Source organism: Pogoniulus pusillus, chromosome 26 (genome assembly GCF_015220805.1).
Source record: "Pogoniulus pusillus isolate bPogPus1 chromosome 26, bPogPus1.pri, whole genome shotgun sequence".
Classification (NCBI taxonomy): Eukaryota; Metazoa; Chordata; class Aves; order Piciformes; family Lybiidae; genus Pogoniulus; species Pogoniulus pusillus.
The window spans coordinates 16,306,997-16,326,919 of NC_087289.1; the positions used below are offsets into that span (position 1 = coordinate 16,306,997).

At 44.3% G+C, this 19,923-nt stretch overlaps 1 protein-coding gene across 6 annotated transcripts in view; it reads right to left on the reverse strand.

The window, feature by feature from the left end:
• Positions 1-19,923, reverse strand: part of DGKD (diacylglycerol kinase delta) — a 69,364-nt gene that overhangs the window by 25,757 nt on the left and 23,684 nt on the right. For 5 of the 6 annotated variants that reach the window (XM_064165281.1, XM_064165285.1, XM_064165284.1 and 2 more), the window contains 7 exons: positions 8,542-8,646; positions 7,663-7,795; positions 6,006-6,112; positions 5,375-5,500; positions 4,192-4,294; positions 3,521-3,683; positions 568-676 (listed from right to left, as the gene is read on the reverse strand). In XM_064165281.1, the coding sequence (XP_064021351.1) occupies positions 568-676; positions 3,521-3,683; positions 4,192-4,294; positions 5,375-5,500; positions 6,006-6,112; positions 7,663-7,795; positions 8,542-8,646 (846 nt within the window). Of the gene's footprint in view, positions 1-567; positions 677-3,520; positions 3,684-4,191; positions 4,295-5,374; positions 5,501-6,005; positions 6,113-7,662; positions 7,796-8,541; positions 8,647-18,945; positions 18,999-19,923 lie in introns of those variants that run through there. The other variant, XM_064165286.1, reaches the window with a different exon arrangement.

Here is a 19,923-nt window from a genome sequence, read left to right on the forward strand (position 1 = left end):
AATCTTCACTTTTAAGTTGCTAATTGAGAGAGGAGTATGCTACACCTGCTATATCTGGAGCAGCACCTTACTGCAAGTAATCCCTTCTACAGAGGTATTTATTTCACCATCAGGTGGTGCTACTGCTTTTCCTATCAAACTAGCATAGGCATCTCCAAGATAAAATGGAAACTAATTAAACCCACTATTCTATCTCTACTCCAGTGAAGCTTCTGTTGATCCCAATACTCAGGAACTACACCACAAGAATTAAAAACTATACCACAAGATGAATATCATAAGCCTCGTGGAACTCCCAGTTTTCTCACTGTAGTCTTTTCTGAGATTAACCCAGACCTTCTGCAAAAGCTAGCTCTTATCAGAGGAAACTGGGGAGCAGCTCTGGAGACAGCAATGATTAATTAGTCCATCACTGCTTCTTGCAGGAAAGTACTGCAAGAACACTGATGAAGTGGCTTCAGTCCTGGGGCAAACTACATTTGCATGATCAAAGGAAATCCTCTTCAATCCATGCTGTTGATGCTACTGCTTCATCCTTTCTCCCAGCCAAGCTCTTTGGGCAGGTACCTGCTTGTGAAGATTGAGGCTATCGATTTCGGAGAGAACCCAGCCAACGCTTCCATCCCCGCCACAAACCAGAATCCGGAAGGTGTCAAACTTCTGGAACAAGCGTAAACTGGAGAACAGAAAGGAAGAAGCAAGAGGAAAGAGCAATCAGTTGTCACAGAAAGAGCTCATAAACAATTCCAATCTAAGAAATGCACATGGTAGATCTGCTTAAAACGGGCTCTGATTTCACACCGAATGCTGGCCGCTGTCAGATTACAAGTGAATGACAATTGTCACAAATAAGGAATTACAAATACAGCTGAGTAACATACAGTGGCCTTTCACTGCAGAAATATGCCCCAGGCATACTCTTCTACTAAAGCAGGACAGTTTTGTCTGAATAGAACAGGAAAGAAGCATGTGATAGTTGACTATCCGTTGAATGAACTCCTCTCTACAGATAGGCTATGTTCATAGAACCAACCAGGTTGGAAGAGACCTCCAAGCTCATCCAGTCCAACCTAGCACCCAGCCCTGGCCAGTCAACTAAACTCAGTCTAACAATAGTTATTTCTCCCTGTGTGGAGTGCTCTGATAGAATCATAGAACCAACCAGGTTGGAAGAGACCTCCAACATCATCCAGCCCAACCTAGCACCCAGCCCTATCCAGTCAACTAGACCATGGCACTAAGTGCCTCATCCAGGCTTTTCTTGAACACCCCCAGGGATGGCCTGCCTTTGCATTCAGGGGCACACCAATTAAAGCAAAGCCTGGAGAGTGGGAACTCTGTGCAGCCTTTTGGTAAGCAGACACCTGTAAGCAGATGTAAAGCCTCACAAGCTTTAGACCTTCTGGGAAAGCAACATAAATTAACACTCTGATGTCCTGGCAGCCCTGCAGGCAGACGAACAACTCACCAGAAGGACATGGGAATTTCTTCAGGCATCCTTTCCTGAATACTAAAAGCAACCTCATCTCAAGCTGTTTGAAACCACACTGAACACCTTCCAGAACAACTGCCTGCTTTTATTTCAGTTTTGTACACATACACACACATCTATACATATTACATAAGCAGCATTTGCTGTAGTACATGAAAACAATAATTTCTCCCAGCACTGATGGCACTTAAAAAATACCTACCAGAAATGGCAGTGTTTTACACTACAGTTTGACTGCCACTAGCTGAGCATATTTAAATTATCAAGAAGTAGCCTTCACCCTGGAGCATTATTTCCTTCTTTATAAAACATACAAGAACAGCTGTTTGAGAAGTGTATACCACAGCTTGAGAAAATAATTGATTCCATCCCTTCCCTGTTCCTGCTTCACAGGGAGCAGAAAGAGAAAAATATGTCATTTAAAAAGTTTTCTATAAATTATTTATCAGGCAGACACATCCTTTGGACAGCATGCTGCAGATGTAAAGGCCAGTGTTTTGCTGAGTACTATGGCAAGAAATTACAATAGTTCTCCAGAGAGCAGAACTTAGTGGCCATTCACCCAGGACAGACTGGGTGTCTGATTTAGCAATCTGCACCTACAGGTCTTAGTCATAGAATTGAGTCACATTTAGAGAAAAATGAAGGAAAGTCACTTTGTGTTGGTTCTCATTGTAAGAAGCACCAACTCACCACAATAGTCACTAACATATGAAGCAACAGAGAAACATTTGGAAGGGGAGAAACTAGAGACCTAATTTTTAAGAAAGAGTTGCAGAAATACACCAGAGGAATTTATTCCACAGTGCTCTCTTTTGCTTTCACAGAATCATAGAACCAACCAGGGTGGAAGAGACCTCCAAGCTCATTCAGTCCAACCTAGCACCCAGCCCCATCCAGTCAACTAGACCATGGCACTAAGTGCCTCATCCAGGCTTTTTTTAAAACACCTCCAGGGATGGTGACTCCACCACCTCCCTGGGCAGCCCATTCCAATGCCAATCGCTCTCTCTGGCAACAACTTCCTCCTAATATCCAGCCTAGACCTCCCCTGGCACAACCTAGAATCACAGAATCAACCAGGTTGGAAGAGACCTCCAAGATCACCCAGTCCAAACTATCACCCAGTCCTATTCAATCAACTAGACCAAGTGCCTCATCCAGTCTTTTCTTTGTGTCCCCTTGTTCTGTTGCTGGTTGCCTGGGAGGAGAGACCAACCCCACCTGGCTACAATCTCTTTTCAGGTAGCTGCAGACAACAATGAGGTCACCCCTGAGCCGCCTCCTCTCCAGGCTGCACACCCCCAGCTCCCTCAACCTCTCCTCACAGGGCTGTACTCCAGGCCCTTCATCAACTTTGTTGGCCTTCTCTGGACACATTCCAGTATCTCAACCTATCTCTTGAATGGAGGAGCCCAGAACAGGGCACAATAGTCAAGGTGTGGCCTGACCAGTGCTGAGTAATCTGCTAAAGAAGCCTGGAACGTCATTTAGATCCCATGGCACAGCAAGCTTTACCAAAACCACTCTTAAGTGATATTTCCCCAGTATTAACATAAAATCCTTAAGGAATGGACATTTCAGATGTTTCCCAGGTAAGCTCTTTCCATATAAATCTCATTTTGACATTATTTGCTATCTATGACCTTTGTCAACATAATTTAACTGAAGATAACTGTCTTTAAAACTACATCAGGATGCCTGTTTCCTGACAAGCTTTCTTCTGCATTCAAGCTTTCCATGCTTTGTCTTCCTTCAGGGGAGTGTTTCTGGAATTCCCCTCAGGCCCCTCAAGCTGTGCTGCTGCTAATGATGAACAGAAATAACAACATTTTTCTGCCCTTTGGGGTTTAGCTGATCAATAACACTTAACACAGAATGGGGAAAATCCCTCCAAACTTCTCATATGTTCAGCTTTCTATGAGGAATAGGTCCCTTGTATTTGCCAATGAGCTTACAGTCAAACAAATCACTTGTACTCTTCAGGTATTTACAAGAACTGTGTGGTTCCACAGAACACCTGCTTACCCAAGGTGAGGTCCTCCATTCATGAGATCAAAGACCTGGGCTGGATTCAGTAGCTGTTTGAATCTTCGCAGAAATTTTACACCTTGGTTGTCTCCACTTTTTGAGTTGACAAAAACCAACAATGGACTTGTGCAAGAAGGGGGACAAGTAGCTTTCCAGAAACCTGTTGGGGAAAAGGAAAGAGAGAAGGAAAAGGCAAGAAATGGTAAGCTGCCCATGGATATGGAATGAGAAAAAAACCAACATCCCACACTCCAGTACGGCTATGAAGCTAATACTTTCCTTATGCATATGGCGCACAGTGGGTAAATGTCAAATGTGCACAGCTCTCAATCCAGCATGAACCAGACTTCATGCTGTCAAATGTCACACTTATCTCCTAGCACTGTGCCAAAATTTTCAGCATCCCCAACCTTTTCAAACTGCTTCTGCAATGTAGTTGTTCTTAATAAATTTCAACAGCTGCAGCTCAGCAAACACTGAGAGTACAGAGTAATAAACTGAATGCAAAAGCAAAGCAAACATACTTGAATAATGACTTCCAGTTTGGAATTCCAGCAACATCAAAGTGAGAATTTTCAGCTGCCACAGCCTGGCACTAACAGTGTTAGCTGAAGGGACCATGACTTGAGAGGAAGAGAAAGAAGGCACTACTTACTAGTGTTACTTACCATCTGAATCAATGCTGTTAAGAGCAGTGGGAGGAATGACAGATACTTTGCACAGCCCAAGAGGGCACTTGTTCGGCAACAACTCTTTACATGCTGTGTGTACCTGAAAACACCACCAAAAAGCCCTAAGTCATTCAGACTCTTTTGGGTGCTGTGGTACAACTCATAAAGCTACCAAAAAGAGGCTGTAAAGGAAGAGTAAGAAAGAAAGGGAGGAGGAAAGGTGGAATCCAGGGAAGTGTCAATAGATCAAGTTATTTTAAGAATTAGCTAATTAAGAGTATACTACTAATTCTTCTCTTTCCATTAATAAGCACTTTTGCTGCCACTGTATGTATTTTGAGCGCTGACAGGACCAGACAACAGATTCTATGGCTTTAAGAGCTTTCAGGCATTTTGCTTTCAAAATCCTAGCCTCAGTTGAGAGATCAAAAAAAAAATCAGGGAAATCAAGAAAACGAGAAAGTAAAACATGAAACTCAAAGGCAAGAGTTGACTTAGAAGTAGGAGATTCATAAAGCCACCCAAAAAGGAAATATAAAGTCGAGTTGAGCACTTCAGACACTGCTGGTGCACAAAGACAGCAAGATAAAAGAGTTGGTTGGGGTTTGAGCCCTCAACCCCCACACTGTAAACATGTATCTTGTGCTACTTCTCTTATTCATATTATAGACAACTGGAAATATAGTGAGATCTGCACCAATGCAGTGGTTAGGCAAAAGAAACCTATTGCAATAGGAGAGGAAATTGCTGTTATTAAAATAGCTCAGTATTCTTCATTGTCCTTTTTTTTGTTGTACCTTTTCAACTTCTGGAAACAACAAATAATACCTCCTTAAAACCCAGCACCTTCTCTGCCTGAGGTACTGATTCACATTCATTGCAATTAGACTCTTCTATGAAAGCTCACTGCCAAAGAGAATGAGCTTGCAGAGAAGCCAGATACTTATTCATGGTCTTACTTTTATGCACCACAGTGACACTTGTCAGAACAAATTCAAATTTCTATCTCATATTATCTGGGCTCTTTATTATCTGGGGAAAGAACAATAAAGTCCTTTACAGCAAACACTAATGGCAGAATTAAGAGATTTCATTCTAAGTGAAAGTCATTAAAAGGACACATCTGAATAGCTGATCAAAGACTATCCTTCACTGAAATGATCATGTTTATTCAACTCACCATGGCTTTGCACCAAAGGCAGCGCCAGTCTTGCAGGCGTAGGACACTGCCACAGGTCTTATCACACACAGTGCATTTGGCACTCACGGGCAGGTTTCCTTCCAACCACTGATGTGGCATTGAGATCTGCAAGTGATGAAGAGGGCAAGAAGCATTACAGACTTTGCAGAGCAAACTCAAGGGTGCAGGATGCACTCTGGCACTGAGATATACTGAGAAGGAAGTCTGAATGTGCACTGTTTAAGGAGGGCAAAGGCCATTTCCAGAGAGCACCTCTTTTAGCATTTTACGTTGTGCTCAAGCACAGAGACTTGGTGACTCAGCCCAGGCTTGCATCACACATATCATATGCTAAGGTATCTTTCTTTTGCCAAAACTCAGACCAGGTTCCCCATGCCTTCTGTTATTTAAGCTCAACTCCTCCACTCCATACCAGAAGTCATTTCCTATTAAAGGTCCTTGCTATGCTGATTGGACCCTTCACACAGAATCTTACACACTGACATTAAAGGCCTTTCCTGCATCCCTAACAAAGGCAGAATCTGCTATTTGTGCAGTGAAGAAAACGGTAAAGCACATACCAGGGCTTCCACAGCAAGATAAGGCTAGAAGAGTTAAGATTAACACCTACCCCATCTTCATCCTCAATGATATCCTTCCCGATAGAGGCCAGAGTTGTCCACTTGCAGTTATTGGTTGCCCGCACAGCACACCGCTTGTGGGCTTTAAACTTGCACACTAGAGAGGAAGAGAAGAACATCTTGACCTTGCTTTAGAATGTGCAATGCAGCAGTCTGTGCAAAAGCTCTCAGGAGTGACCATATTCGGCTCCAGAAGAAAGCATAGGTACACACTACCCTTGTTAGCACCAACACAATTTTAATCTCTTAGCATACTAAGATGAGCTATTAATTTTTGCCTTGTCACTTGTGCTAGGTGCTTGCACAAAGCTTAGCTATCACCTTGTTGAACTTGCCATGATTTACATGCTCAGACACTCCTGCACCCTTTTACACAGCGTGGGCGCAGCCCCATTCGCACTACAAATCTGAGTCGTGCAGCCAGGCCTGCCTGCTATGCCAAAGCTAAAATAAGAAATAACCTTCTGGTATTCAAACATTTAACTGAGATGTTCTTAAAATATGAGTTGTTCTTATGAATAGGACAATTCTCATGAACATTCTACCTGGTTTCTCAGAAGTACATCCCTGTTCACTTCAGAGGCTTGATTTTATTAAAGGATTGGGTATATGGGGAGAAAAAAATCAGCTTTAGGCCTTTCAGGTCCAACACTAAAACCAGCATAAAGCCATCATCACATCTATTACCACTTTACAAAATGCCAAGATCCATATCTTGACTTCTGCAGGAAAACTCTCTCTGAAGCCTAAGGGATTTAGCAGTGAAGCATTTTAGGATCAGATCCAGAAAAAACTTCTGGTCTCACACACAACCTATAGCTCTCTCAGTGCTTTTCTGCATCTCTTTGTAGACTGTTCAGAAGATTCCTTTTAAATTATCTGTGGAACACGGCACTGAGCCATGCAGAGATACAGGCTGGGGTCGGAGTGGCTGGAGAGCAGCCAAACAGAAAGGGATCTGGGGCTGCTGATCGATACCCACCTGAACATGAGCCAGCAGTGTGCCCAGGTGGCCAGGAGAGCATCCTGGCCTGCATCAGGAATAGTATGGTCAGCAGGAGCAGGGAGGTCATTCTGCCCCTGCACTCTGCACTGGTTAGACCACACCTTGAGTACTGTGTTCAGTTCTGGGCCCCCCAGTTTAGGAAGGACATTGAGATGCTTGAGTGTGTCCAGAGAAGGGCGACGAGGCTGGTGAGAGGCCTTGAGCACAGCCCTATGAGGAGAGGCTGAGGGAGCTGGGATTGGTTAGCCTGGAGAAGAGGAGGCTCAGGGGTGACCTTATTGCTGTCTACAACTACCTGAGGGGAGGTTGTAGCCAGGAGGAGGTTGCTCTCTTCTCTCAGGTGGCCAGCACCAGAACAAGGGGGGACAGCCTCAGGCTGCGCCAGGGGAAATTTAGGCTGGAGGTGAGGAGAAAGTTCTTCACTGAGAGAGTCATTGGACACTGGAATGGGCTGCCCGGGGAGGTGGTGGAGTCGCCGTCCCTGGAGCTGTTCAAGGCAGGATTGGACGTGGCACTTGGTGCCATGGTCTAGCCTTGAGCTCTGTAGTAAAGGGTTGGACTTGATGATCTATGAGGTCTCTTCCAACCTTGGTGAAACTGTGAAGTTGCTCCCAGAGGAGGAGAGAAGAGAGCAGGCTCACCTTCACATGACAGCCCGTGTGACGTGACTCCAGACAAGGCCTCGCGACACACATTGCAGTAGGTGGGCCGAGCGTGTGAGCAGGCGTACCAGTTATGCATCCCTGAGAAATGGTCCATGCTGTACTGGGTAGACTAAGCAAATAAATGTATTACAGCACAAAGCATCAGGACTATTTTTTTTTCCCTTTAAAACAAAGACTTGCACCTATCAGTCAGGAAAGGCAGAAACAGAACACTTTAACAAGGCCAGATGCAGTCCATATACTAGCTGTAACTCAGGAAGGTCTTTAAGCCAAAAAAGACTACTTGAAGAAGATGCTACAAGTTCATCCCTGCTCCTGTTCTGCCTCCCATTCTTGTATCACTACAAGTGTATATAGGGAAATGAACTGAAGAAGTTATCTGCTGAAGACCTGATTCTTCTCTTCCTTAGTTTTTACTGGATTAAGTTTGCAGCAAGATCAGTCTGGTTTATTGAGTGGCAGAGGGACGCTTGTGCCAGCGTAAGTGAGAAGACAGCAAGAGACAAGCATCAGAGCAAGGAAAACACAAAACAGTTTCTTTCAGTGGCTATGCTGGTCTGACTATAGGCCCAGATGCACTGAAGTACACAAAACACCAAGCAGGCAAGACATGAGTTAGGACTGGGAAGTTAACTGTTTCATAACCTACCCATGCCTTGAAAAGTGAAGAGTATACAAAGCCACAAGCACCCTTTGGAGAATCACTCCAGGGTATTTGGGATAGGTTTTACAGAAGGCCCAACACTTATACCCATTAGTCAATAAAAAGAACTTCTGACACTGACTCCAATATCTAAATGAACTGTTATTTAGGAGATGAGGCACAGAGTGTAAAGGAACACATGCTCCCATTACCTCAAAATGTTCACGGTTTTGGACAGTCTTCAGTGCTGCAATCCAATCTTCCATCTCTTTTCGGTTATCAGCACAAAGGATGAGCTTCCGACAGGGAGTGATAATCTGAAGAGTGAGAGAAAATTAACAGTGTGCACCCTGGGCATGTTTGTGAGAGACAGCAAGAGAACACACCACCACTAGCATAGTTCACTGGAACTGTTTGCAGAGGCAACGACTTGCACAATAAAACAGAAGCTATTTGCATCTCTCAACAACGTTTCTCTTCCACTGGAAGATAACTTAATTCTATCATGAACGCACAGAAACACAGAGATTTTAGCTGTCACTCCCAACACCAAGCAGAGTAATTTACAGGGTTTTGCAGTGACAGGACAAGGGGTGATGGGTTTAAACTGGAAGAGGGGAGATTCAGACTGAAAGGCGTTCTTTACAGAGAGGATGGTGAGACACAGCAACAGGTTGTCCAGGGAGGCTGTGGATGCTCTTTCCCTGGAGGTGTTCTAGGCCAGGATGGATGAGGCCTTGAGCAAACTGTTCTGGTGGGAGGTGTCCCTGCCTATGGGAGAGGTTAGAATGGGATGACCCTTGAGGTCTCTTCCAACTTAAACCATTCTATGATTCTATCCAAATAACAGCACAACACAAGTCAAGCACAGATCAGTAGGAGTTAACATATTACATGTGCAGATCTTGCATCCATTTTAAGTACTTTTAAAACTGACAGCAACGTTAAAATCTTGCTAGCACCACAATACATGTTTCTAGCTATTAATGAATTAGATAGAATCATAGTATCATAGAATCAACCAGGTTGGAAGAGACCTCCAAGATCATCCAGTCCAACGAATCAACTGTAAAGTTCTGGCAAGTTCATGATCACACAATTACAAGCCACATATATCATTAATATGAAGAATTTGATTAGACAACCTCTAAGCACTATTAGTTTCAGCCATCTGAAAATCAAGGGTCTAGTCTACATGGTCATCTCAACTTCTCTAGTCACAGAGACCACATAAGAGAAAAAAACCACCTTCAGAAGGCAATTCACTCAACCTGCTTTAGATACCAGTGTGAGAATGGGAGTAATGATCATCTAAATCATCTAAAGGTGCCTGTCTCCGTGTACTAAACCAAGAAAATCAGGACAACAGCTTGATTATATGTCTAATATTTAGATGAGTATTATTAGTGATACAAATCCTATTCCAAACAAAACACCACAGCCTACCAGGTTTTCAGACTGCAGAGTAGCTTCAGTATATAATTACCTACCCACATCAGGTATTCGTGGGAGACAGCAGAAGAGAGGAGAAAGAAGGACAAGGGAAGCTGAAACCAATAATACTCTGCAACATCATACTAAAAATCTATTTAGAGGGAAGGGGAGAAGAATCAAATAAAATACGGAATCTACAAGAGAAAGCATTGCATTTTGAACCCTTATGTTTCCTGAAAGCTTGTTCTACATGTACCACACAAAGGATATTCCAGCAAACGTTCCACTAGCAGACTGAGATAGTAGTGAGCTTGCCTTCCTCTAAAAATATTGTCCCCAGTGTGTTTCTGCCCTGGGCTAACTTCCTGACTCCCAGACTTAAGAAAATCACCCAGACTAGACTCAGCAGCTCTGGAAATTGAATGCAGCTTTATACTCACAGCTTAGCACAGTATGCAAGCAGATAGTTACAGTATCTACAGCTATAGACAGAAATAGCCAAGTTAAAGGTAATACAGAAACACAACAGCCCTCCTAGAAACCAGAGTCCCCAGGAGGGGCTCCCAACCACCCTTTCACTTTCTTCCCACCCCTCTACCTTATGCCAGACTTTGCCTTACGTTCAAGGTGAGTTTGGAGGGTCAGCCAGGGGGTTAGGAAGCAGAAGGATTAGTCACACTGACAGCAGGTTAGAGAGAGAGAAGTGCAGCCCAAAGCCAGAGAGCAAACTCCCTTATCTATGTTTACATTCTTGTTCTTATCCATCTCAGCATGCCTATGAGTGCAGTAGACATTACTACTGTTCCCTTTTCACAGCCTGTAATGTAATTCCTCTCACTAAAATATCCCAGCTAGGCTCAAACTAGCACACTTCCATGCATTAACTGTTCCGTGTTGAATAAAGAGTTCAGTGTTTTAACAGGCCAGTAGAAAACACAGCCGGTGGCTGAAGCTCCCCTCTGCGAAGGCAGAGGTTTCCATGTTGCCTGCCACCAGCGTGCTCTCTCTTTTTGTCAGGCAGCGGCAGCAGAGAGAAACAAAAGCTCCCTGCTGTCCACAGGGCTGTCCACTCAGCTGGGTGCCAGACCTGACTATAAAGCAACAGTCATTCCTCCTAAGATGCAAATCTGTCTTCCTCACGCTGTAGTTATCTTACTAACAGTGCCTCTTTGTGCACACCTCTGTTCTCAGGTGTGACTGGCAGGGATGCCATCCAGATGGACAGGCTGGAGGGGTGGGACCACGCTGACCTTACGAAATTCAACAAGGCCAAGTATAAGGTCCTGCACCTGGGTCAGTGCAATCCCAAGTGTAACTCCTGACTGGGTGGGGAATGGCTGAGAGCAGCCCTGATGAACAGGCCCTGGGGGTCTGGGATGATGAAAAGCTCAACTTGAGCCTGCAGTGTGAGTGCAGCCCAGACACAACCCTGTGCTGGGCTGCAGCAAGAGCAGTGTGGGCAGCAGGGCAAGGGAGGGGATTCTGCCCCTTGGCTCTGCTCTCCTCAGACCCCACCTGGAGTCCTGTGTGCAGTTCTGGAGCCCCCAACACAAGAAGGACATGGAACTGTTGGAGCCAGTGCAGAGAAGCGCCACGAAGATGCTCAGAGGCCTGCAAGAGTTGGGGCACTTCAGCCTGGAGAAGAGAAGGCTTTGAGAAGACCTTATAGTGGCTTTCCAGTATCTGAAGGGGACTACAGGAAGGTTGGGGAGGGACTGTTTACAAGATCTTGTAATGAGAGGATGAGGAGGAATGGGTTTACACTGGAAGAGGGGAGATTCAAACTAGATGTTGGGAAAAGGTTCTTTGCAGTGAGGGTGGTGAGACACTGGCACAGGTTGCCCAGGGAGGTTGTGGCTGCTCCCTCCTTGGAGGTGTTCAAGGCCAGGTTGGCTGAAGGCTTGAGTGACCTGTTCTAGTGGGAGGTAGAACTGGATGATCTTCCAACCCAAACCATTCTATGATTCTATGATCTTCATCAAACTGAACGTAATTAAATTAGGATAGTACTGCAATGTTGGAGAGACTCAGATCAGGTCATTCCTATTAGAAACAGAGTTTTGTTATGGAGCATTCTATCTTGAACAAAAGTACCTGATCTGCATCAACTGTAAGCCAACAGAAATAAATATTTACAATTTTCTGAAAGCAAAACTTGGAAGAACTTCCTTCACTTTTCCTTTAAACAATTCCAAACCGATTCCCAAAGAAGGCAATTATCAGGAATCTTTCTCTTCCCCTTGGGAAAATGAAAGAGTGGGTGGTTAACTGCATTTCCATCCAAAACTGATATAGAAGAGTGGCTACCTAGAGAAAATTAGGAGTGCGAAATGTTACTGCAAAATCAGCCTGAAGTTAGAGAATGCACCTCTGAAGTCCTGCTTAGAGGAAACTGCTTTTTTCACCCTGAAAGTAAAACCAAGGTCAAATAATTTGTTCAGACAGGGTCCCACTTTTTGTTTCTGGCAGGACAGTCAAGAACATCTAGAGTTGCAGACATACAACAGTATGTTGTACTATGTAAAATCCAAACATCCCAGGAGAAAGCATCCAGATATCCTTCCTTACTTTAAAACCAGGCAGTTTTCACAAGGAATTGCCATCTCAACAAGCCACTGGCATGCTCTGGGGTAGAGGGGAAAAGGAATTTTAAACAGTTGGTAAAGTGAATGCATTTTCATCCTGATCCCATTTCAGAACATTGTTATTCAGTGCTGTCCTCTTCCTTATTTTCCTCTTACTTTAAGATAATTAAAAGGTAAATGCAGTAATTTTAAATCACCTAGGGAAATACAAAATCTAAACTATTGGCATAAAGTAGAGAAACGCAGACAATCCCTTGAGAAGAATAATTTCTGAGGCTAATAACTTCCAGGATCACTGAAGAGACTGTCCAATATGGAAAAACCAGTAATTCCTTCTTAAGTCACCTACTGCATCATCGTTCAGTGCTGGACAGTCCTCTGCTCAAAGAACAAAGCTAAAGTTTGTAATCCAAGAGGACAAATAAAAGAGATTGTCCATATTTGAATCATCCAGACAAAGAGTCACTGAATTAGAATAAAGAGTCTGCTGTGTAACTAAAAAAAACAACCCACGAATAAAACACGACTTTGTGTGAGAGGAATTTATGAAGAGGACTGCCTGTTAGGCAGTTCCAAGCAACGTTTGCATTGGGATTTAGTGGTATCCTCAGAGGCAGGAACTAAAAGAATACAATGTTAACACCTCACGGGTATGTAAAGGCAGACAAAGAGGGACAATTCAGGCTTCACTGTGAAGGACAGATAAGATTTTAATGTAACCAGTGTAACAATTCTTTGGGGAAATTAAGAAACCATACAACCCTGGTTTTCTGATTAACATGCAGTGCTGTTACAGTTAAACATTTCAATGAGGTTAATTGGGAATCCAGAAACACATTAATAGGGACACTTCCTTCACAGAGCGGTTCAACAGTCCTCAGCTTTCATCCAGCCTTAAGTACACAACAACAAACAAGCATCTTGTGAGCCAAACACTCCCGTGCTCCCTGCGCTGCAGGCAGCAACGATCTTGGACCTGTGCAGGCTGGTGTGCAACAGGCACGTCAGGGCAGAACTGAGATGAACAGCAACATGCTCTCGCTCACAGGGAAAGAAAACCACTCATCCTACCACTTTTATCTCCATCTGCTTGAGCCAGTAACTGCAACTCCAGACATCCATCTGTTGAAGGACACCAACAGAGGGAGAAAGGCTGTTACACACACTGACCTCTCTAGATGAGACTGATGATCAAGCTAACATCTCATTAAGAAAAGAAACATCTCTCTTGTCAGCTCTAATAGCAGCCACAGCAATCTTCCCACTGAAAAGCTGTCCCTTCCCAGCCAGGAGCCTGGGGTGCTTGCTCAGCTTCAGCCACGGTGCGCCGGTGCTCTGGAACAGAAGGTGCGGGGACCCTTGCCGGCAGAGGTGGCGAGAGAGGAGCATGGTCCAGCTATTTTTTCTGTTCCGGCTGCAGCTTTGACTAACATCCTGGAACAGTAAATTCCACAGGATGACGACGCACTAGGTGAAGCAGCATTTCCTTTTATTTGTTCTAAATTTACAAAGCAGTAATGTCATCCAGTGACCTCTTGTTCTCAGATGAACGGAGAGCACAAAAACAAGGACCCGATGGCTTTGGAGTTAGGATGGGGGCTGCCTTGCGAGGAGTTAAAAACAACCACATTAAAAAGTTTTTAAGATTCATTTATAACATCATACATTTTTGGCCTGTTTGGGGATTGGCCCAACTCTGTGAGTGTTCCTGCCTTGAACCAGCTCAGAATTTTATCTAGATAGAAGCAGTTACGTAAATTGAAGTGCTTGTTCTTCCTAAAAAGGGAATACAAAAAACTAACATAATTTTTTGGATCCTAAATACTACTGCACTTTGCAGTGTGGTTCTTTAGATTTCACTCCTTAGTGGGAACTGGATGCCCCCATACCCATGTGCCCAGAATGGTTTAGGTTGGAAGTGACCTCAAAGATCATCCAGTTCCAACCCCCTGCCATAGGCAGGGACATCTCCCACTAGAACAGGTTGCTCAAGGCTTCATCCAACCTGGTCTTGAACACCTCCAGGGAGGGAGCAGCCACAACTTCCCTGGGTAACCTGTGCCAGTGTCTCAACACCCTCACTGCAAAGAACCCTTTCCTAACATCTAGTTTCAATCTCCCCTCTGCCAGTTTAAACCCATTACCCCTTGTCCTGTCATTGCAAGACCTTGTCAATAGTCCCTCCCCAGCCTTCCTGTAGGTCCCCTTCAGATACTGGAAGGCCACTATAAGGTCTCCTCTAAGGTCTTCTCCAAACTGAAGAGCCCCAACTCTTGTAGCCTATCCTTATAGCAGAGGTGTTCCAGCTCTCTAATCATCTTTGTAGCCTTCCTCTGGAATCACTCTAACAGTTCCATGCCCTTCTTGTGTTGGGGGCTCCAGAACCGCACACAGTACTCCAGTGGGGTCTGACAAGAGCAAAAGGGGAGAATCCCCTCCCTTGCCCTGCTGGCCACCCTGCTCTTGCTGCATCACATACGGTGACTTCATTGAGAACTAGTAGTGACCAGCAAAGCAGCTCCAGAGCAGTCATGGTGACAAAAAGGCTGCCAATCCCTCTAATCACTCCTGCAAAGCCATATGGATGGGAATGACAGGAAGGCTTAAAACCATTTCGAAACAGAACACAGCTTAATTTACGAACTCCTCACTGTGCATGAGACCTTAGAAATACCTTCTGCAGGAATTATGGTGACAACTACCCACTAGGTCACCCCTTTGCAGACAGTTATGTGCCCTCTATTCAGATGAGTCATCTGAAGTTTGTTGGAGACATGCAATTTTCAGGCTCACTCACTCAAAATCTAAAAACTCCAATGTGAAAAAAAGCCATGCTTTCACTGGCTCTCTTGTGCACAAACTGATTCTCCCCTGGCACCTCCACATGTTAGCTTCATCTACTCTGTCTCTTCTTCATACAGCACATGCCCTCTTACCACCTGTTAACCCCCACCCCTCATGTTGACCCACACCGCCTTGTCCAAAACCAACACCAGTTTACTGACATTCCAAATCAAGCCAGCTGGCAACAATGGAGCCAATAAAAGAAAACTTCTCATTCTGCATTCTAAAAATGGACTGGATGTCCCTGGATGTCCTTCCCCAATGAACAGCTGTGAATAATTGGATTAGAAAGGCAGTCCAAAAAAGACTTCTTATATTAGACCAAAATTTGAATAGCAATCTGCTATACTTCACCCTTTAGTGTTTCACTGTACTGAGCAAGCTTCCTCCACTGAACAGCTGGAGCCTAAACTTTATTCCCTGGTCTTGCTGCAATCAAAGACAACTGTACCATCTCTGCTCACTTCCTCTTTCAGCATCTTCTAGCTGCCCAGAAACTTCTCAGCAAAGAAGTAACGGTCTGGCAAAACAGGCGTTGGGACTGTTCAGTATCAGAGTAGATCTCATGAGCTAACATACCACAAAAGATGGTAAACCCAGTTAAAATTAGAGTGGCCAAATCATGGAGCTGGCAGAAGAAATGCTGTGGTGAGGCAACATGGGGGATGGATACAATGACACATACAGCTTGGCTAAATATAGTTTCTCTGATGTGAGATATTTCTCAAGAGTGGCCAAAACTGGGTGTTAGAGAACACCTGCTCATTCTGACTGCTTCCTTTTGCTCACATCCTGCTCAAATACAGTCTTATCTTCAAAGGTGCTAGCCATAAATCCTCCAAAGATATCCTGGATTACTCTGAAAGGTTGATGGCTTGGGTATAGGGACAGCAGGAATTTCTGGAGATCAAAAGATCTAGGAACTGCAACTAGAAAAAAAACATAAGATGCAAGAGCAATGCTGATGCAGGCAAAACTTCAGCCTGATGACATATGGTAGGGAAAATGTCCACCATCTGTAGCTATGGCTGCTTTTGCATAGTGCAGTGAGGTTTCACATCCCATGAACCCAAACACTCGGGAAGGAAAATTGTGGGAGATTGGAACAAGGACCCAGCCACTTTACCCACTTCAGCCCCTGTCTCAGCAACAGTGCTAACTCAACACTGATGTAAGTTTAAACACCTTCTCTATTAGGTTCATCAGCAAGATTCACAAACCAGTGAAGCCACTCTATTTCAGACTGCACTGCTGAACTCAGAGGGCAAAATGGACTAAATGTGGACACAGCAATGCTGCTTCCTCAGCAAATATAGAAGGTGAAAAAGAAGACTGTGAAGAAGGGAGAAGAAACGAAAAGGCCAGTATGAGTTTCAGATTTCAACAAGTCCTTTATCCTCAAAATCTCATTGATGTCAGCTTCTGAAACAATCTGGAGGTAAGGATAAGGCTGGCAAAGCCTCACACAGCAAGTTGGCATGAGTTAGTAGGTCACTGTAGCCTGGGAGAGACAAAGAATATGAGAATCAATGCTTAGACTCATAGGGGACCTGGGCTTGACTTCTTCCACAGAAAACCCCCCTCTTCCCATTTGCAATTCAGCTTTCACCCAGTTTTGCTAACCAATTCACTGCAGAGGTCAGCTAGAACTCTAAAGAACTGCACCAGCTCTCCTTCCCCAAAACCTAGATGGTACCTTGGAAGGGAAAGAATAAAGAAGCTTCTCATATGACACTGGAGGAATGCACCAGTTTTGTATTTAGTTTTATAGTGCAAGATCCTTCTTTCCTGCTAAAATGACCACGTTCCACTTATGAAACTCTATTTTTCACCACATAAAACAAGCAGTTAATGTTCTTATACCTGTGCCAAATTCTGCCATATATATATATATATATGTATAAAAGGAGGGGAATATATTTTAATAGCACTAACAGGATTTACCTCAAAGGCTCTAAGTGCCCAAATCTTTGTTTGCTTTGTAACAAGTATCCTATCCTCAATTTTCACATGGCTATTTTACCCTAATTTTCAGTATGTAAAATCCAGGACCGCTCACTCCCGTAGGAAAACAGGTGCTGCACATGGTGTGGTCTCTTAAGGACCACTTTTACATCATTAGATTCATTCACCTTGCAGTATGTGCCTTGTCTGCCAGTGGGCTGCATATGACTAGCACATTTACTCTGGCAGGGAACTGGACTAGGTGGTCTTTCCAGGTCCCTTCCAACCCCTAAAACTCTGTGTTTCTGTGTGATCCTGGTATCTTCTCTGAGCACTGGCACTAACTGTTGCCGTGCTGTGCCTGCAGATCAAGTTCAGTTCATGCTGCTCTTCCAACTGTGCTTTTTCCCAGTCCCTATCTTCCCCAATGCTGCAACAGTAAAGTAGATGAGACAGAGCATTCCCTGGGAAAATGATCATCTCTCATACCAGGGTCACATTCCTACATGCTTCTGGAAATTCTGTTCCTAAACAAGGCACATTCCTGTTCTTGGCAATTGGTGAGAGAAGCACAGAGAAGAACTGGATTTTAGGACTTTTACAAGATCTTGAGAGATGGCAAAATTGAAAAGAGTATGCAAGAAGGTCTCTGCTGCTGTTGGCAGGTACAAAATGCAGACAATCCTTGTAATTCAAGCCTCTTCATCACTAGAGAGCTACATGGATGGAGCAACATCACATGGGAATCACAGACCTGCACAGCTGTTATCTACTCGCCCTTCACTTCATGATGCAAATGCATCCATCCCTTCTTCACCTGTTTTCCAAAGGACACAGTCCTGCCAGGAAATGGTTTCCCAGCAGAACTACTCTGTTCAGAAAGTGCACCACATCTGAGAACGTAAAGGGTATTTCAGAGAAACCTTCCTATTCACTCAAACAGAAGCAAAACCATCAAGAACATAGGGGCAGGTCAATGTTCCCCAGTGGCAGAGCTGCTGTCTCAGTGGGCTCATACACATCAAGGCTAGCAGCTAATAAATCAGAGGTTTGAGCAATAGAAGTCCTTGTACACAGTAGGAAAATGTCCTGTTACTGACAGCTTATTGTTAGTAACAGCTTCTCACAGCCCCCTAACCTCAGCTGTGTTGAAAGGAGGCTGGTGGCTAGCAGAAAAGGAAACTTCATCAGCCTGATAAACTCAGTAGCTTTCCACACTGGGTCACCAGGCAAACACCAGTCCTGTTTCACATACCACAACAGCAAAGCCACCACGAGCACCACAGCTGGGAAGAAGACCTCATTTCTGTGAATATTGTTATCTAACCTCTCCATATATGTCAAAATTACCCAAGTGAAGATGTGTGTAAAAAGAAGTACTTTTCTTCCAGAGCAGCTCCCAAATAAAACTAAAGCCATCATGTTTTCAAATGACCTCCTGTTGACCACAGGTTGTTCCGTCTTTGTGTCCTCACCTGGAAGAGAGGCTGGAATCTGCAGCCATGCTCAGGAAGGTAGATAAGACACCAATACAGCATGAAGGATACAGAGAGCACAGACTATCACACAAAAGCTCCTAGTGTTCAGGCACAAGGGCAACAGCAGACTGTAATTTCAAAACAGTAAACTTCCCCCTAGGGAAACAAAAGGTCTTCACAAACAGCTGCTTTCACTTGCCAGCTCTCTATCCATCCCATCTCACAGCAAAACTCGTACAGCTCAGTCTGACCTCTTCCTCTTACAGTAGCTTCATTTTTCTCCTAACCTCCTAGCATATTTTGGGGCCATTCTGTAACACACAGTACCAACCGCCAGATCTCTCCACCCACAGCAACTTCTTCCAGATTCTCTGGCTCTTCTTCCATGTCTGTCCTCTCCTTGATGCTTTTTCTCCAGATCTTATCTTCTTCTGTGCCAGCAGACCAGCTCCTGTAAGAGACTGGACTAAGAGCCCTAAACATTCTTGATATGAAAGGATTCTAAATGGCTATTCTGACTGACTAACAGTGACTCAGAATGGTCTGTTTACCAAAGAGCCTTTTCTCAGGCAGGAAAAAAAAATTGCACTGAAGTCTGGATAACAAACTACTAAAATAGCAAAGTATTTTGAAACTGCAGTGGTTCTGACAGGAAATGGGGACCAAACTGCACTTAATGAAGGGGGGGGGGGGAAACACAGCAGAGTGATTCTGGACATGGCAATCCATGGCTCATATTTTCTCTTGCTTATAAAGGAAATTCTGACAACTGCCAATATAAACAGAGTAAGAGCACTAGCAGAGAGCACACAATTCCTGAACATGGACACACATGGGTGTGGGAGAGACAATAACCCCCAGCAAAGCCTAACTTTGCAACATGCACACTAAGCAAGGTTTAAAAATGGGAAAGAACCACCCATCCCTGAGTACCTCTTTTCTGATCCTCCCTTTCTGCAAACCCTAACAAAGCAATCCATAACTGCGTGCAAAGGAGCAAGGTGCAGAACCAGGACACTTGGTGACTCCCCTCTGTAACTATGTTCCCAGATTAGTAAGTCTTTTTGCCTGCTTTTGAGGGCTGCTGTCTTCCCTCTGGGTCTCTCACCCTTGTGCTGAGGAAGCAAGGGAGGAAGATGTCTCCCATCCTAGAAAGCCCAGTGACTGCCCATCTATTTTGATGAGCGGAGACCACACAGAACAGTTTGGGGAATCTGTTCAAGTGTCAAACCATGCCAATTTCCCTGATCTCTATCAGTCCAAGCTCGAAGTTCAAGTCTGACTTTCTGCAAACAGCTTGCAACAAAAG